At 43.5% G+C, this 12900-nt stretch overlaps 1 protein-coding gene and 3 non-coding genes across 4 annotated transcripts; all 4 read left to right on the top strand.

The window, feature by feature from the left end:
- The first annotated feature begins 9605 nt into the window (after nucleotides 1–9605).
- On the top strand, nucleotides 9606–11734 carry Rps12 (ribosomal protein S12). The gene is made up of 6 exons (XM_021174597.3): nucleotides 9606–9692; nucleotides 9805–9855; nucleotides 9967–10083; nucleotides 10893–10995; nucleotides 11238–11339; nucleotides 11644–11734. Exons 2-6 carry the CDS (start codon nucleotides 9842–9844, stop codon nucleotides 11704–11706), a joined length of 399 nt encoding a protein of 132 aa, XP_021030256.1. The 5' UTR covers nucleotides 9606–9692; nucleotides 9805–9841; the 3' UTR covers nucleotides 11707–11734.
- LOC115032197 (small nucleolar RNA SNORD101) lies at nucleotides 10307–10380 on the top strand. Its single transcript, XR_003837854.1, has one exon. It is a non-coding gene; the product is annotated as a small nucleolar RNA SNORD101 (small nucleolar RNA).
- LOC147002586 (small nucleolar RNA SNORD100) lies at nucleotides 11092–11165 on the top strand. The gene has a single exon (XR_015048577.1). It is a non-coding gene; the product is annotated as a small nucleolar RNA SNORD100 (small nucleolar RNA).
- On the top strand, nucleotides 11439–11567 carry LOC115032208 (small nucleolar RNA SNORA33). The gene has a single exon (XR_003837864.1). It is a non-coding gene; the product is annotated as a small nucleolar RNA SNORA33 (small nucleolar RNA).
- Nucleotides 11735–12900: the final 1166 nt, after the last annotated feature.

The raw sequence follows: 12900 nt of genomic DNA, 5'->3' as shown, positions 1-12900 counted from the left end.
ATCCTGGGCTCCAAATAAAGAGGAGAAAGTAAGCTCGTGTGCCCTTTAATAAGGAGCGCTGGGGAAGCCTGGCTGTGGAAACCTTCTGTGGATGCAGGTGTCTGCTGCTTTGCAAACTGATCGCTCACTTGCTGTGTCTTTGAATGATAGGTCCATTTTTGTCATTGTCGTAGTCGTTGTCTTGCTTTTCCATATCCACAGCTAGGGTTGTAAGGCTTATATGACCTAGTCAGTTGGATTGTACCTACCTTAGTGACAGGAGGCGCAGGCGAGTGTCCCTTTCTTCCCACTCGGAAGTATCCAGCACAAGCCTGGCTTTTACTTTGTCTTCTCCTTGTTTATTATTTGGGAAAAGTTTAAGTTTGGAAATGTAGGCCAAGGGGAAGGATTGAGTCACACGCCGCCTGCAGTCGATGTGATTTTAATACGAATGAAACTTTTGTATGGCTGCCCATTATGCTGACCTGCTAGCAGAGGTGACAGAGAGGATTAATATTTTACTCTAATGCGTTGGGGTCTACAATAGAATAGTTGGGAAAGGACTGACTGTACTTCAGCAAAGTGAATCTTGCACAGTCTCTAGTACTGTGGATCTTGAAGATTAGATAGAAATTCCAGGCGGGCTAGAAGTGGTTCTGAGACAAAGAACACTCGGGAACCGCTCCAGACGCCAGGCTTAGCTAGAGCAAAGGTTCTCCCAGGGTGTTTATGGAAGCCCCAACCTCTTCAGCTCAATCTTATTAAAAACCTTTACAAATAATCTTAAAAACATATGTGTATGCCAGTGTAGGTTCCAAAAAAGCTGTTGGGTCCTCTGGAGGTGGAGTTAAAGGAGCCAATTCGCACGGGTGCCAGAACCTGAACCTGGGTCCTCTGGATGAACAGTAAGTGCTAACCACTGGTCTACCTGGCCATTCCCACCACTGCTAATTGTGATTATATTACACTGTGTTCTCATTCTGATCCAACCTTGACCCAACCTCAACCCACAGAAGATTTTCCTCCAATTGTTTCTTTTATGGTTTTCTCTTTTCCTTTCTGTCTTTTTAAAAACTCACTTTCTGGACTGGTATTAACTGCAGATGTTGGGTAACCTAACCTCGACCTGTTCGCCCCCACCACCCCCAACACACATGCGTATACCTCTCTCTTTCTTCCTTTCTTGGACTCTATCAGAACTTTTTTTGACTTTGTATTAACAACCTTTGAACTAATTTTTCCATTTATATTAACATCTATTTCCCTCTGCAATCAGCAGCTATTCTTACACTCTTAGCATATATGTATGTGTATATAATATATATGTGTTATTATATACACATACACACACACACATTTTAAATATATCCTTGGGCCTGCAAGATGGCTGAAAAGCTAAGGGTACTTTCTGCTTAGCACTGCAACCCAAGTTAGATTCCTGGGATGCACATGGCAGAAGGAGAGAACCCACTCTCCCACACTGCACACTGTCCTTCAACTTGCACACGAGCACTGGGGCACTTGTGCCCTCCCCCCCCCCAATAAATAAATAAATAAATAAATAAATAAATAAATAAATGCAATTAAAAATATTAAAACTTGTATTCCTGTGTTGTGTCTGTGTATTACTGATTCTTGGGGACTGGACCAAATGACTCCAAGGTTTTGCTCTTTAATTAAGAATTTAATAGCCGGGCGTGGTGGTGCACGCCTTTAATCCCAGCACTCGGGAGGCAGAGGCAGGCGCATTTCTGAGTTTGAGGCTAGCCTGGTCTACAAAGTGAGCTCCAGGACAGCCAGAGCTATAAAGAGAAACCGTGTCTCGAAAAACCAAAAAAAAAAAAAAAAAAAAAAGAATTTAATAAAGCATTCCTAGCTCAGCAGCCTGAGGCTTAACTTGGCTTGGACTTTACACACACATCTCTTTGAATGATATACCTGACATTATTTTGTGAACTTGGGACCTCCACGTTCACTAAGCTGCACACATGCTCCTCTTCCAACAATGGTGCAAGTTTCTTCTTGCCTTCCTTGCCATCAAACTTAGACAGATTCTATTCTTCTATACTCAGTTTATGTTAAGGCCTGAGCCAGGATGAACTAGTTTGGGATACATGCACAATTAGGCAAACTTGTATTCTCAAAACTTAGGGGGGAGATTTCCTATTTACCACTTTATGCCTCTGCATAATAGGGTGTACCTGACTGAAATATATACATTGGACTGGAGAGATGGTTTAGTGGTTAAGAGCACTGGCTGTTCTTCTAGAGGACTCACAACCAGCTGTAACTCCAGTTTCAGGGGGATCTGACCCCCCTCTTCTAGTCTCTGCATGCACTTGGCACACAGATACACATACTGGCAAATAACTCATACATATAAAATAAATAAGTAAAATTAGATAAATTATGGGAAGGGACATATATCTCATGGCTAAACCTATCAATCAAATCAAAGAATCGCCCCTCAGCTGTAAGTGTGTCTTGCTGCATGTGTGTCTGTGTGAGGGTGTCAGATCCCCGAGAGTTGGACTTACAGACACTTGTGAGCTGCCACGTGGGTGCTGGGAATTGAACCTGGATCCTCTCAAAGAGAAGCCACTGTTTTTAACCAATGAGCCCTCTCCAGTCCCATGCATTTCCTTAACTAAGAGGAAAACCAGCTTTGTACACATCTTCTCATATTTGCCATTTCTGGGGTTCTTCATTCTGGAACATCTGAGCTTCCCCTCCCGTGCCATTTCTCGTCCACAAGAGGTTTTCCCTCTGATGTTACATATGAGTCATTATAAAGCATCAGCCATCTAATGGTGAGTGCTTTTTGTTTTGTTTCTTTCTGGGTTAGTTTTAAGGGTTTTTATTAAGTACAGAAATATGTGTAGGAAGTTGTCTCTTGGCCCTTGCAAAATGTGGACTTAGTGTCATTTGACTCCTTTCATTTCTTCAAAGAAATTAATGGAATTTTGTGTTTGCTTTAGTAATCTCTTGTATGTAATGTCTCCTCCTACTTGGTCTGTTCTTCCTTTTTTTGTTCTCTTTATCTGTTGTTTTTACTAGCTTAATTATGTGCCTAGGAGAGCATTTTTCACATTTCCTACAAGGATCACACTTTCTTTTCCTAGCGTTGAAAGTAGAAAGCCTGCCATTTGCAAATGCAGAGACCTTCTGCCACCTGGACACAGAAGAAGGCTAGCACCAGTGACATCTAATGGAAACCAGAACAATGATAGCAAATAGCACAGTACAGACCTGCAGCGCTCGATAGATAAGGCAAAACTAACTGATCCAAGAGAGCCCGTAAGGGCGGTTCATTTCATTCCTTACCATTTCGCTGTTGAAATAACTGAGGGCCAGGATTTTGTTGTTTGTTGTTTGCTTGAGAAAGGGTCTAAGCTGTTTGCAAACTTGCTTTGTCCCCTAGATCCAGTTGATCCTCTTGCCTTGACTTCCCACGCTCTGAATTCCTGGTGTGCGTCAACACGCGTGGCTCAGGACTGAGTTCAGTTCCAGTCTTAAGTACAGTTAGTGATGGTAAGGCCTACTTTCCATTGATTTGATAATTCAAATTATCATCCCATTCTAAATCCTTAAAATTCTTTTGTTGTCTTGGATACACGGTCTCGTGCTACTCAAGCTGGCCGGAAACTTGCTATGTAGCTGAGGACGCCCTTCAACTTCTGACAACACTGCCTCTGTCTTTTGAATGCTGAGATAACAGTTTTATTTGGTGCTAAGCGATAGAAAGCAGGACCTCACGCATACCCCCTGTGCAAGCATTCTGCCTCAGAGCGGTTTCCCAACCCTGTCCACACACCTTTGTACAAGGTAAATAAGCATTTTAAGCCACCACTCATTTAGTCTTCACAATATGACAGTGTTAGTAGCATCTTCACTGAACTATGAATAACCTGTGGAAGACTGCCTACAAAGTGGGCCGGGATCCTAGCTCCTCTGAGATGGGCCAAAGATAACAACATTATTTTTGCACCTTAGCCTAGCTTCGCTACCCAGCTCTATTTTCTTTTTCAATTTTTTTTTTTTTTTTGGTTTTTCGAGACAGGGTTTCTCTGTGTAGCCCTGGCTGTCCTGGCACTCACTTTGTAGACCAGGCTGGCCTCGAACTCAGAAATCCGCCTGCCTCTGCCTCCCGAGTGCTGGGATTAAAGGCGTGCGCCACCACGCCCGGCTTCAATTTTTTGAAAATAGTTTTTAACCTTTTATTTGCTGGTGTTTTTGAGACAGGGTTTCTCTCTGTAGCCCTGGAACTCACTATGTAGACCAGGCTGGCCTCGAACTCATAGAGATGCTTCCTGACTGTGCTGGTATTAAAGGTGTGCACCATTACTGTTTATTTATGTATTTTTTTTTTTTACTTATTTTTAACTTCAAAAATTATTTAGTTCTCTCTCCCCTCCCCCACCCCTGTGCTTGTGCGCACTCAAAGGTAACAGGTGTGATTTCAGGTATCCCTGTTCTGCAGGAAGAATGTGTAAGTCAGAGGCCCGCCTCTGGAGGTGGTGCTCATCTACCATCTTGTGTTAGAGACATGCTCATTTTCTTGTTTCCACTGCTTTTTGCCGAACCAACCATCTGGCCCTTCAGCTGCTGGGGATTTCCAACTCTCTCACTCATTTCCTACCTGCCCACATAGCTGGGCGTGGTGGCGCACGCCTTTAATCCCAGCACTCGGGAGGCAGAGGCAGGTGGATTTCTGAGTTCGAGGCCACCCCGGTCTACAGAGTGAGTTCCAGGACAGCCAGGGCTACACAGAGCTACACAGAGAAACCCTGTCTTGAAAAACAAAACAACAAAACACACACACACACACACACACACACACAAAAGAAGATGGGCTTGCATGCATCTATGCTATGTGTCAGGCTTTTACAAGAATTCTGAGGATTCAAACTCAGTCTCTCACACTTACACAGCAAATACTTCTAGTCACAGAAGTATGTGTGTGTGTGTAGTCCAAATCAAAGATCCTTCTGCTTAATCTATTTTATAGCCCTTCCTTTTTCGACACTGATAGAAGTTGAACTGTGTATCTTACTTACAGTTTCTATTGCTTTGACAAAAACACCAAGGCCAGAGGCAAGGCGGGGAGGAAAGGGTTAATCCCACTTACACTTCCAGATCAAAGTCCATCCTTGGAGGGTGTCAGCTGAGGAACTCAAGTTGTGCAAAATGCTAGAGGCATGATGCAGAGACCTTGGATTGATGCTGCCCATGGCTTGCTCAGCTTGCTTTCTCATAGAACACAGAACCACCAGCCCAGGGCTGGTACCACCCACAATGTGCTACTCCCTCCCCCCTTGATCACTAAATGAGAAAATGCCTTACAACTGGATCTCATGGGGGCATTTTCTCAACTGAGGCTCCTTCCTCTCAGATGACGTTAGCTTGTGTCAAGCTGACCCAAAACCAATACTGTGTGTTCTCTCAAAATGCACAATTAAAGCCCTGATCCTAGGCACTTCAGACACCCCATTATTTGGAATAACGCTTTATACTTAGTTAAGATGACCTCACCTGAAGCAAGGTGAACTTCCTAATCTGACTGATATCTTTACAAAAAGAAAAACTTGGACACAAAGATACAAGGAACAATGTCAGGTGAGGAGGATTGGGTCTATGCTAAGTTAATCAAGAAACCAGACTCACAAAGTCCAGGAGCTAGGAACCGGGAATGAAGCTAGCCAGAGTATAAGGTAATGTATTTCTGGGTCTTCAGACATTACAGCTATGTTTTGGTTTGTGTGTGTGTGTGTGTGTGTGTGTGTGTTATGCAAACCACACCTATATTTAGATGATTCAGAAATCTTGATTTCTGCTCTCTTTCTCTGCCTAATTGCGGTATTTTTCCAATTATGACATTTTTAGCACAGTGAGAAAGGTGCGGTTGTCTTATTGTCAAATAGTGTTCAGAAGAGTGATCCTTGAATTCTCAGACACACTCTTCCCCCCCAACCCCCCCTCCCACATTTAGGTGTCAAATGACTGTATTCAAAGCAAAGGCTTTGAAGTCCACTGTCATGAAAGGCCATCTATCTATCATCTTCCATCTATCTGCCCCTGACCTTGGGAAGAGAGAAACTTTCTGTCTTGATTTCATTAAAACAAAAATTTGTCGTTGTCATTATCATCTTCATCTCATTATTTTTAGTTTTTGAGACAGGGTCTCTCATCTGTTAGCCCAGGCTAGCCTTCGTGCGGCTAAAAATGGACTTCAACTCATGATTCTCCTGCCTCAACATATGGTATACTAGAATCATACACCCTATCATAACACATTCACATTACTTAACAAGAGCTAATACTAGCATTATCATGTAGGGTCCTGCTCAAGTTTCATTTCTGTTGACTAAAAGCATCTTCAGGAGAGAGGGCTTTATGTTGTTTACAATTCCAGGTTTCAGTCCATCACTGAAGGGAACCAAGGCAGGCGTTCATACCCAATAGCACTGTTCGTAGTCAGGAACAGGGAATGCTTGCACTCATGCTGGGTCTTACCTCACCCAGCTCTCTCCCATCTTATACAGTTCAGGAAACCTGTGCAGGGAATTGTGCTACCCACAGTGGGCTGGGCTTCCCACGTCAATTAACAACCAAGAAAATCTCCCAGAAGCCAACCTAATCCAGGCAATTTTTCAATCAAGGCTTTCTTCTTGGCTGATTCTAGGCTGTAGTACATTAACATTTAAAACTAAACAGCACAGGGTCTCCAGACAAGGGATAAGACAAGAAGTTAGTATATTAGGTGGTATTTAGGAAATACTAACAACATTTTTATTATCATCCTTCATTCCTGTTATTATTATAGCATGAGTGTACACGGGTATGGTGCTAGGGCCTGAGCCCCACCAGGCACACACAATCTACCATTGTTAGACTACAATTCCAGCCTTACTTTTCAAAATTATTTTTATTTTACTTATTCACTTTTCATCTTGTTTTTGTTTTTTTTTTTTCTTTCAGGGTTTCTCTGTGTAACTCCGGTGGATGTCCTGGAACTTGTAGACCAGGCTGGCCTTGAACTTGCCTGTCTCTGCCTCCCAAGTGCTGGGTTAAAAGGCGTGAGCTACCATGTTCAGCATTTTGTTTGTTTGTTTGTTTGGTTTTTGTTTTTAGATCATTTATTCATTGATACTTTGGGAGAACTGAATGTGTTGTAACTGTGTTACAGTCGCCTGCTTGCTGTCAGTGGGTATGGGCTTATTTTCATAGCTGTATGATGATACACAGTCTCCTTTTGTACATGCACACAGCTCTGTTCATCCTTTCCCCCTTCCTATTATTACACCATTTATCTTTTTAAGATCAGTGGTAACTGGCTTTGATTTCTGCTTCGAAGTGGATGTGGCTGGCTATGTGAAGCAGATCCCTGGAGTTAGGCCCTCATTGTGTTCCTGGTCTCCATCTTCGGCATGGCTCAGGTACAGCCATCTGCCAGGAAGGGCCACGCCCCCTGGTTTGTATGTACACTTTCTAGCTCATATTTGTATATATTATGTGACTGCTAGAATGTACTGGGTAAGAGCCACTAACCTCTATATGAATTTTCCACCACCTTCACCTTTGTCAACACCTAAAATTGAGAGGCTACTCTTAAAGAGTATGTGAAATAAAAGAATCTTTATCTAAAACAAAAATCCTCATCACATGGAAAATAACTTCCCTTTGGGTATTAAAATTATTACACAATCAAGATTTAAGGGGGGAGGGGCTCCAGTTGTTAAAAGGGGGTGCTTACTGCTGACAGAAAGGCATTCATTAGGGTGGACTATTAGGACAGAGAGCTGACATCAAAGGTGTGGAGAGAAATCGAGTCTGAGTTGGTTGCTACTCAGTTGGGAGCAGCACTAAAACTTAGGCACCGAGCTAAAACACGCAGCTGTTTCTTCTTAGTATTTACACATGCAGAGGTTATTTCCCAATTTTACCATCTAGCCTTTTCTGTGAAACTGACTTTTCTTCTGGGAAGAGAACTCTAATATGCTTAACACTTAAACGTTTTCCTTTTTTGCTTTAGACATTGTCTTCCTGGTAGCCTGGAACTCACAGCTATCCACCTCCCTCTGCTTCTCAGGTGCTGGGGTGAAAGTCTTGCAATTTATGCATGGTTTGACGCAGAGCCTTCTACTGAGGAAACCACTTAAACTCTACTTAACCACATTCTTTTCTGACTGTGTAATGTTTTAAAATCACTTCCAAGGGCTGGTGAGATGGCTCAGTGGGTAAGAGCACCCGACTGCTCTTCCGAAGGAAGTTCAAATCCCAGCAACCACATGGTGGCTCACGACCATCCGTAATGAGATCTGACTCCCTCTTCTGGAGTGTCTGAAGACAGCTACAGTGTACTTACATATAATAAATACATCTTTAAAAAAATGATTTCCACCTTTCTTATATAAAAAAAAATCACTTCCAAAACAGCCAAAAGGCACGTGTGCCTTCCCCTTTGCTCTCTCTTCCTGTCTGAATATTCTTCCTGCACTTACCTGGCTGGAACTCTACTTAAAACCTCCTTTAAATGCTGCCATCAACTCCAAATCCTCTACGTTTCCACATCATCTCCACTCCCCACCACCGTGGCATTCTGGTATTTTACTCTTTGGCTAAAATACTAGCTTTATCTTTTAAAATGCAGATTTAAAAGTGTCCGCCGTCTCTCATCTTTAAAACAGCACCATAGACACTGGCAGAAAATACGCCCGCAGAAACTAACCACCTATCAAATACTTTTTTGAATTGCAGGGGTAAGGAAGCAAGTGTGAGGCTTTAGGGGTGAAACCCAAACGTTTATTAGAAAAGCTAAAACTTCATCAACTTTCTTATATCCTCATGAAATTCATGAGCCCGACAATGATCACTGTATCCACCAGGCTGGCCATCAGAAGCTCTGTTTGGCTTCCAGGATATCTTCTGAGAGAGAGGTTGTCTTGTGTATTTGCTTTGGAAGTAGAAGAGCGACTGATTCCTTCGAAATTAAAATGCATTTGTCGGCGTAGGCGGGAACTGGCTTTAAGGTTCTGGAGTTCCACTCCTGGTAGCCGAATCCTGGGTGGAATTTAGTGATAGATCCACAGTGAGAGTTTAACATGTACCTCAGGGATCCAGTGTCTGCGAAGCTGCGACTCGGGAAATAAACTAGGGTCATTACTTAAATGTTCATTCAGAACCGGTTGCATTCAGACCGGGATCTGACCTGGCTGCAAGGTCTGCTTAAACACGTTGCAAAGAAGTGGGGTTTGTGATCATACACAAATCACAGCCATTCAGAGCGGCTAAAAACAGAAGGACTAAAATGTGGACACGCTCAGCCTAATCGACCAGTATTGCCAACAGGAAACTTCACGATAAAACATGGAAAAACTACTTAAAACAAACTAATTCGGCAGCGAAGAAAACGGCAGTAGTTTGGCTCCTCTCGTGTTCCCTAGGAGCGAATCGTGGGACCTCTGTGGGTCACGCCCCCTGAGTGAAGGCTGCCTGCTGCGAAGCCTGCTGGAAATCCAGCTGCGTTCTTACTACGGATGCTCCTAAAGGCGGAAGTGGAAACTCCTACGGTCCGGCATTGCGGGAGCCACCTCTCTAGTGGGAGGAGTTGCACATGCGCACAGAAGTCGAGCGGAGCGCTTAAATACCGTCATGCGGCCACCGGCGGCCTTTTCCCCTGCCGCCGCCGACTTGCGCGGAGGCGGAAGCTCGGGGTGAGTCTTGAGCCCAGCTCGTGCGCCGTGGATCGCGCGTTCAGTTCGCTTTGGCTTCAAAGGTGAAGTGCTTGGGTCTTCACGGGCGATTTACTGGTGTTTTGTCTTTCAGTGCGTTCAAGATTCGGCGTCACCCGTGATTCACCGCCATGGCCGAGGAAGGGTGAGTGAATGGGGCGTGGGCCTCTCGGGCGGCGTGGGTCTGGGCTTTTCTTCACGTTAGTTCCCCATCCCTGGCCTGCCGAGGGTACTAATGTCTCTGTCTGCATTCCAGCATAGCTGCTGGAGGTGTAATGGACGTCAACACTGCTCTACAAGAGGTGCTGAAGACCGCCCTCATCCACGATGGCCTAGCACGTGGCATACGCGAAGCTGCCAAAGCCTTAGACAAGTACGTGTCTCAGTCTCAATACTGTGGGGTGTTGCAGCCGGAACAAAGACTGCAGCAGCCAAGGGAAGAGAGCGTGAAGTTCATGCTGTTAGCACAAAAGTTCTGAATATCATCCGGCCAGCAGGAAACCTAGGAAAAGGTATCAACTCTGGCACACTTAGGATGTGTGGGTTGCTGTGTGGATCGGGGATGACGAGCAGTAGTTCTTTTGTAAAGCTACAGTGTTTGCATGATGACTTGAATTGTCGGATACCCCTTCACCCCGTTCATGGGTGAGAAACAGCTAGTCTGACAAACCTGTAGCTCGTGGGGATAGATAGTCCGGTAGTTTTGCTAGAAGATGGAAAAGGGGGGGACATCATTTGCAAATACTTAGACAATATTTCGGTGTCTGGGAAATCTAGCTATATCCGGGAGACTTGAGAACATGCATGGTTTATTAGGCTTATGCACGTGTATTCTACTGCTTGAGGTAAAGTCAGGTGATTTTGGATACTTGAGTCCAGGTGGGCATCACAGATGCTGTTGTGAATATTTACAGTGCTTATTGCACAGTACTGCTTTGGATCAGCTTTCAAGTACGAAATGTCCTGAAAGTGATCATGGTTTCCTTTGGCCATAAATAGGCTTTCTCAAGAAATAATGTGTGGTATTGGTATCCAAGGGCCAAGGTTTGTACAGGGAAATTGGATGGCTAGTCTGCACTATGGTACACTAACGTGTCCTGTGTGGTTAGGTTTACTAGCAACAGTGAAGACGCCTTGACGGAAACACTTGAAGTTGTTTCACCTTTGAGTTTTGCATTTTAGGCGCCAAGCCCATCTCTGTGTGCTCGCATCCAACTGTGATGAGCCCATGTATGTCAAGCTGGTGGAGGCACTTTGTGCTGAGCACCAAATCAACCTAATAAAGGTAAGCTGAAGTTCTTTCGGCCTTAGTGGTAATGGTGTTGAGCCACAGGCACCAGAACTAAACTGCATGTTAATTTTGATTATTTACAATTGGTCGGCTGTACATGATGAAAACAGTCTCCCTCTTCTGAACCTCACTGAGGAAACTGCACGTCACCCTCCTGAAACAGCCACCTGGGGAATGTTGAGTGCCAGTTTTTACTAGTTTCAATCTTTGTTAGTAATTGCTTTTGTCTTTGATAGGTTGATGACAACAAGAAACTAGGGGAATGGGTAGGCCTCTGTAAAATCGATCGAGAGGGGAAACCACGGAAGGTGGTTGGTTGCAGTTGTGTAGTGGTTAAGGTAAGCCTTGCTTTTCTCTTTAAAATGTTGATGGGCCTTTAATGGAAACAAGTTTTAAAGACAGACTTAAACCTTCTGTAAAGATGAGCCATAATTTGAAAGCCAGCCAATTACTCTGCTTATCTCAATGTTTCTGCAGAAATATAGAAAGGGCTGGCAATAATAATGCCATGGTACGAGCCTTAGGGGCAGCTGAAGCCTTTAAGGTCCCTGAAAGTGGCTACAGTATTAATATTGGGAAGACTGAATCAAATAGCTGATCGGAATTTAATACTGAAAGTAATTTGCATTTAATTTTTTTAAGGACTATGGCAAAGAATCTCAGGCCAAGGATGTCATCGAGGAATACTTCAAGTGCAAGAAATAAATAAATATTGGCTCCTTTTTCTCTTGTATTTTCTGTTTGTTGGTATAAAATGGAATGTGCTTACTCAGGTGATTGTGAATTAGAAGTATCTGTCTGCTCTTACTATTGGGTAAATGACTGCCCAGGCTACATACATAAAACTAAAATTGGGCTTAGTATTTTTGATGGGCAAAGGAGACGCATCAAAGCTTTAAACTGGAGACACAGGCCTCAGAATTAGGCACAATTTGGGTAGCCAGAACTATAGATAATTGCTAAAATTTCTGGCTACATGCCACGACAGGTTGAGAGGTAAATTATTACACTGAGTAGACATCCGGGGTTGGTAATGACAGTACAAGGTCAGATTGGAGTAGAAAGATGGATTAGAGGGTTAAGAGTGGGGGAAGAATTGGGACTCAGGTTCCCTAGGGGTAAATGTAGACATGTCTTTTAAGCTTAAATTTCTGAACCCTGTTTGCATCCAAGTCTTAATTTTCTAGTGTTCTAGTTGGTTAGAAAGGCTTAGAAATCTGGAGTGATGAGGGATTCTTAAACAGCATTATGGGACAGTTTGCATGAACCTTCTGTTGCTAGCACTTAGTGACAGTTAAAAATATCAGTTGTTTTTTTGCTTTCAAAGTGGTTTTAGGAAATGTGTCAAGGAAACTATTTGATGGTATAGTGTATCCATAAGCTGTTAGCCTTTAATCTTAGATAAATCAAGAAACTCAAGACCTTCAGAAAATAAAGAACTAGACCAGCTACAAGTGTGTTAACTTCTGAAGCCAACTTGGGAGGTTCTGGCATCAAGCTCAGGTCAGATTTGTCAGTAAGCACCTCCAATGACCTTCCCCTAACTTGATGGAATATTTGAGGTGTGTACAGTCTGCCAGCAGAGGGCAGGCTAAGGCTGACCCCATGTTCAAGATGTCTCTCCATGAGAATGGGATGGAACTGTGCTGCCTACAGTTACTTGGGAAGACTAGGAATCCTGTGAAAAGAGAGGGGGAAAGCTTGTTAAATATCTTGGTGGTGGGACTTGTGTCACTGCTTGAATTCGTGCCAGCCTGCCATTATGCTGGCTTGAGAAGTCCTGCAATATTCTATTTCCCATGTCAGTTTGTCAGTTGGGATTTTATAGGTCAAATATATTGACAACTACCAATTAGAACAATGTTTCAGCATTTACTAGTGTTTAATTGGCACTGACGA

This window comes from Mus caroli, unplaced genomic scaffold, assembly GCF_978045245.1.
Source record: "Mus caroli unplaced genomic scaffold, Mus_caroli_1 scaffold_9, whole genome shotgun sequence".
Lineage (NCBI taxonomy): Eukaryota > Metazoa > Chordata > Mammalia > Rodentia > Muridae > Mus > Mus caroli.
The sequence above is the reverse complement of the archived record's forward strand: the minus strand, read 5'-3'. Positions and strand labels throughout refer to the sequence as shown.